The sequence below is a fragment of the Lathyrus oleraceus genome, chromosome 6, assembly GCF_024323335.1.
Source record: "Lathyrus oleraceus cultivar Zhongwan6 chromosome 6, CAAS_Psat_ZW6_1.0, whole genome shotgun sequence".
NCBI classification, from domain to species: Eukaryota; Viridiplantae; Streptophyta; class Magnoliopsida; order Fabales; family Fabaceae; genus Lathyrus; species Lathyrus oleraceus.
In genome coordinates, this window is record NC_066584.1 from 508,998,223 (window position 1) to 509,004,180 (window position 5,958).

Sequence of the window (5,958 nt, forward strand, 5' to 3'; positions counted from 1 at the left end):
ACGAAAGTTGTCGGAAAGAACATGCTATTTACTATCTAAGTAAAAAGTTTACTGATTGTGAAAGTCGATATTCACTTTTGGAGTAAACTTGTTGCGCGCTAGCATGGGCCTATCGTCGTTTGAGGCAGTACATGATTTGCCACACTACTTTGTTGATCTCGAAAATGGATCCAATAAAGTATATCTTTGAGAAACCTGCCTTAACTGGAACACTAGCCTGCTGGCAGATGCTTTTGTCTGAGTACGACATCCAATATGTGACCCAAAAAGCAATAAAGGGAAGTGTTTTAGTAGAATATCTTGCTCATCAACCAGTTGAAGACTATCAACCATTGAAGTTTGATTTCCCTGATGAGGATATCATGGTGATAAAGGATTGTGAGATCCCAGGCCCAGATGAAGGACCAGAACCAGGACCTCGATGGAATCTCGCGTTCGATGGTTCCTCCAATTACAGTGGTCATGGTGTGGGAGCTGTTTTGATGAATCCCAATGGTGGCTTTACCCCTTTCACAGCAAGGTTGTGCTTTGATTGTACGAATAATGTCGCAGAATATGAAGCTTGTATCCTTGGTATTGAAGCCGCAATTGATCTTCAAATTGAGATCCTTGAGGTGTATGGAGACTCAGCCTTGGTGATCTATCAGGTCAAAGATGAATGGGAAACTCGTGATGCGAAGCTGATCCCATATCGTGCTCACGTTGTAAAGATGATAGAATACTTTGACGATATCACTTTCCATCACATCCCAAGAGTAGAAAATCAAGTGGCTGACGCTTTGGCAACATTAGCATCAATGTACCAAGTCAGATTCCATAATGAAGCTCCACTTATTCGAATCGAGCGAAGAGATGAGCCTGCTTACTGTCAACTGATTGAAGAAGAAACTGACGGTAGACCATGGTTTCATGACATCAAGCGATATCTTCTAAGTCAAGAGTATCCAGAAGATGCTAAATTGTTGGATAAGAAAACGTTGAGGAGATTATCATCCAAATTCTTTTTGAGTAATGATGTGCTTTATAAGAGAAACCATGACATGGTTCTGCTCAGATGTGTGGATAGATACGAAGCAGATATGTTAATCAAGGAGATTCATGAAGGATCCTTTGGAACCCATGCTAATGGGCATGCCATGGCCAAGGAGATTTTGAGAGCTGGTTATTATTGGTTGACCATGGAGTCCGATTGTTTCAGCTATGCAAGAAAATGTCATAAATGCCAAATTTATGCTGATAAAGTGCATGTACCTCCAACACTGTTGAATGTTTTGACATCGCCTTGGCCCTTCTCAATGTGGGGCATTGACATGATTGGTGCTATAGAGCCTAAAGCTTCTAATGGTCATCGTTTCATCCTAGTTGCCATTGATTACTTTACTAAATGGGTAGAGGTTGCTTCCTACACCAATGTGACGAGACATATGGTTGCTCGCTTGATCAAAAAGGAGATTATCTGCCTCTATGGAATCCCGAGCAAGATCATTACCGACAATGGTTCAAACTTGAACAACAAGACAATGACTGAATTATGTGAGAGTTTCAAGATTGACCACCATAATTCTTCTCCATATCGTCCAAAGATGAACGGTGTTGTTGAAGCTGCTAACAAAAACATCAAGAAGATCCTGTAAAAGATGGTAAAAACTTATAAGGATTGGCATGATATGTTTACCTTTGCTTTGCATGGATACCGAACCTCGGTCCGCACTTCAGTAGGGGCAACCCCATTCTCCTTGGTCTATGGGATGGAAGCAGTTATCCCAATCAAAGTAGAGATACCTTCAATGAGAATATTGATGGAGGCCAAGCTAGATGAAGCTGAATGGATCCAGAACAGTTATGATCAACTTAACCTCATTGATGAGAAGCATATGACTGCTCTGTGCCATGGACAATTGTACCAGCAACGAATCAAGAAAGAGTTTGACAAGAAGATCCGCCCTTGAGAGTTCAAGGAAGGGGATCTCGTGCTCAAGAAGATCTTTCCAATACACAAAAATTCACGTGGGAAGTGGACTCCCAACTATGAAGGCCCATACGTTGTAAAGAGAGCATACTCTAGAGGTGCTCTATTTCTCACAACTATGGACGGAGAAGAGCTCATTCACCCTGTGAACTCTGATGCAGTCAAAAGATACTATGCCTAATAAAAACCCGCTAAGTCGAAAACCTGAAAGGGCGACTTAGGAAAAAATGGGTATCCCGATGGACTGAAAACCCGAAAGGGCAGTCCAGGAAAAAGTTAGGGATAATTAAAAAAAAAAGCGGTAGCTCGCTAAGTTGAAAACCTGAAAGGGCGACTTAGGCAAAAAAGAGCGTCCCGATGGACTGAAAACCCAAAAGGGCGATCCAGGCAGAAATTAGGGACAAAAGGCATAGACTGCATCAGTCGTCACTAATCAACATAAAAGAGCCAAAGATGGAAGATCAATCCAGTTGCTCCCTTCAGAAGCGAAGTCTCATAGATTCATTGTTATTAGGGATGGTAGTAGTCATTGTGATTCAATGTAAACCTTTTCCCGTTGCCATTTTCTAAATTTGTAACATTCCATTGAGCTACACCATTTGTGTGCTACCATTCTTGAATAAATACAAGTTTACCTATCAATTTCTATCATTTGTTGTTTTTCTCTGATTTTCTTTGTTATGCAAAATGCCATTTATTTGTTGATAATGAAATTTTGAACTTGAAAAGAAATTTTCAACATATTGAGAAAAACAATTTTTGCTTTGACCTGTGGAAGTATTAAAGGGAAATCTTTCGTCTTTCCCCGCAAGTCTCAAGTTGCAAGAATTTTCCCGGAATAATCAACATATATTTCCAGAGAGCACAATTCATCATTCTCCGAAGGGATTACTGGGCCAGTTGTAACTGTTCGGCTTGATAGATCCCATTTTGATGCATCTATCATCACTCCTTTGGTTGAGTTGTTGGTGTTGAGGATTCAGTACCTCCATAAAGCCTTCTCTAATTTCCAGTATGTATATTGTCAGCATTTGCATATCGTGATCATTCATATATCATGCATATAAGCAAAATCCAAATCATGCATAGCCCGAAGTGCTTCATGCTCATTTGCATAATCGCAGGTCTCGTTGTTGATTTTTATCCCTTGACCTCTAAGACCAATTGTTACTGGCATCGTTTGTTAAGTCTGGTTGTCACCAGCGTCTTTGATCAAATCCAGTTGTAACTGGTACCTCTTTAAAGTCTGGTTGTAACCAGCATTGTTTGTAAGTCCAATTGTTATTGGCATTACCTCTCAAGTCCAGTTGTAACTGGCGTCTTGTTTTCAATGGTAATTGGTACCTATAGGTCTGGTTGTAACCATCATTTGTTTGCAAGTCCAATTGTTATTGGCATTACCTGTTAAGTCCAGTTGTAATTGGCACTCAAATTTTAAAAATCCAATTGTCACTGGTATCTCTTTAAAGTCTGGTTGTCACCAACATCTTATCTCAAATCCAATTGTAATTGGTATCCCAAGCACAGTAGTAACTGGCACCGTCTTAAAATCCATTTGTAAATGGTATGATAAGTCTGGTTGTAACCAACATTGGTTTGCAAGTCCAATTGTTTTTGGCATTAATTGTTAAGTCCAGTTGTAACTGACGCTCAAATTTTGAAATCCAGTTGTAACTGGTATCCTTTTAAAGTCTGGTTGTCACCATCATCTGTCAAATCCAGTTGTAACTGGTATCATTTTTTAGAGTCTGGTCGTCACCGGCACCCTTGAAGTCCAGTTGTAACTGGCACTAATTCGTCTAAGGATGGTGGTGATCTACGTTTATGGTATAAGTCCAATTGTTGTTGGCACCTACAGAGAGTTTTCTGTCCTTTTTGACCCTGGTGCTTCCTAGAAAGCTATCGTTTTGACTTTTTTAGTGACAGTATTTTCCAAAAATTTTGATCGGACGATTGTCTTGTGAGGAATATCCGGATTTGTCAAGAATGTTTCAAGTTGACATCAGGTCATGTATGAACCTGTTGATATACTCTCTTTGAATTTTCAAATATTGTCAGGTCATGTTTGAACCTACTATCAAAACTCCTTGACATTCCCCAGCATTGTCAGGTCATGTATGAACCTGTTGCTGAACTTTTTATTCCAGTATTACCAAGTCATGTCTGAAACTGTTTTGAAGACCCTTTTTCTTTGATTATTCCAGTGTTGTCAGGTCATGTATGAACTTGTTGTGGGAATTTTCTAAATATATATATATATATATATATATATATATATATATATATATATATATATATATATATATATATATATTCGAGTTGTTAGTAAGTCATGTGTGAACTTACTGACGGAATCTCTTGTATTCAAAGTGTCGTTTATCAACTTTCCCTTTGAGTACTCCTCAGTGTGTGTCTGACTCTCTAGCAGGTGTTATCCCCAGCGAGTTGTTTTACCCTATTTGTCTGTTTCTCTATGGGCCATCAGTATTCCCCACATATTTGTCTGTCTTGCATGTCCCCAGCAGACGAAGATCACGTCAGTGTAGAGTCTTTCACCCATGCATATCATGTCATATGATTTGCATTTTCAAGATCAAAATCCGGGTCTTCTTGGTATTTAACCATCTCCCACTAGGATCATATGAAAAGTGTCTTGCTTCATATTCTCTGGTTGAAGATACTTAAATAGGGGCAACTGCCACACCCCAATTTTGACCCCGATATTCATATCATTATTTCATTCATTATTTATTCCTCATGATTTTGTTCCTCTAATATGGTACCCCTTTTTCTAAGCATCAAGTGGTCTCCTTTTCTGTTATTGTTGCACCTTGTTGTATTTTGCGCATTCAAGGCGAAGTTCTGCTGTCAATATATTTAGATACATAGGTGCATTCCGCGTCGGTGGTAATCAAGGAATTCAAGGATTATTGTGCTTGGATTAAAGTATGTGGTCAAAAAAATTGTCATGAAAAGATTTGATGAACATTATTTGGTTCAAGGAGATTCAGGTGGCTTACCATGTCTTAAAGGAGAGTCATTATCATGTGAGTTTTTCAAGAGGGACCAAGCATGGTCGTCGTCGGAATCAAGCTAGTGGCCGAGCGCCCTCCTTTATTTGCTTGAATTTTAGTAGATAGTTCAAGGGAAATATAAAAGGAGTCTCAATTATGCTCAATAATTGGTTTTGATATCGAGATTTAAATCTAAAGGGGGCGTGTGGTCGAAGCGACTGATACTCACGGGCAAACGTTATGCTTGGACCCTAAGGAAACAAATGTGCATCATGTTGTTGCTAACCAAGTGCCATTCAAAGTAGGCTAAGACCATGCAAGAGCAAGTAACAAATTTTCGTCAAATCTTAATTGAAGTGGCATACAAAGGTGAAACTCGTATGTTAATTGAGAAGAATTACAAGCATTGCAAATGATACAATAAAATTAGTTATTGGCCATTAACACTGGACCAAGCAACCTCAAGAAAATCTAATCTGTTGTTCACTTCAGGACAGGTTCTGTTTCCGTTTCTTTAGCGTCAACTGGTTTTCATGATCCATCACCGGGGAATTTTTCTCTTCTTCATGTCGAAACTATAGCGTCATTGAGTCGAGCTCCCAAACCTGCCAGTGAACGTGAAGTTCTAAATCAGCAAGCTTACATGTCTGGTTCATCAAAAAAGATAATGACCTTTTAGTAGGAAACTTAAGGAACAACAAGTCCATATCAGAAACATTCCCAAAAAAACCTGTGACTGTCGTAGCCTTGCATCTAAACATGACCAAAACCCTACCGAGACCAACCGAAATTACGTCGAAACTGCTATAACAAAAAACACAAAATCAGTATAATTCCATAGGACACAAAGCAAAATACACCGCGGTAAATAAGCACATTACCAATGGTAAAAGATTAAGTAGAATCGAGAGGGACCACAAGGTCATGACGGACAAAAATTCCATAGCATTTCGTACTGACGCTCACCACTACTCA

General features: G+C 39.2%; 1 protein-coding gene across 1 annotated transcript; it reads left to right on the plus strand.

Annotated features, from left to right (window-relative positions):
* The first annotated feature begins 227 nt into the window (after positions 1-227).
* Positions 228-5,662, plus strand: LOC127096473 (uncharacterized). The gene is made up of 3 exons (XM_051035038.1): positions 228-441; positions 553-1,008; positions 5,481-5,662. The coding sequence occupies exons 1-3, from the start codon at positions 228-230 to the stop codon at positions 5,660-5,662; spliced, it is 852 nt and encodes a 283-aa protein (XP_050890995.1).
* Positions 5,663-5,958: the final 296 nt, after the last annotated feature.

Bases quoted from the DNA above. Each gene is read 5' to 3' on its own strand.
- LOC127096473 (XM_051035038.1), top strand. From the start codon at position 228: ATGCTTTTGTCTGAGTACGACATCCAATATGTGACCCAAAAAGCAATA. The intron at 442-552 runs GTTCCTCCAATT...ATAATGTCGCAG, and splicing joins ATGGAATCTCGCGTTCGATG to AATATGAAGCTTGTATCCTT. The intron at 1,009-5,480 runs GTAATGATGTGC...ACTTCAGGACAG, and splicing joins ATCATCCAAATTCTTTTTGA to GTTCTGTTTCCGTTTCTTTA.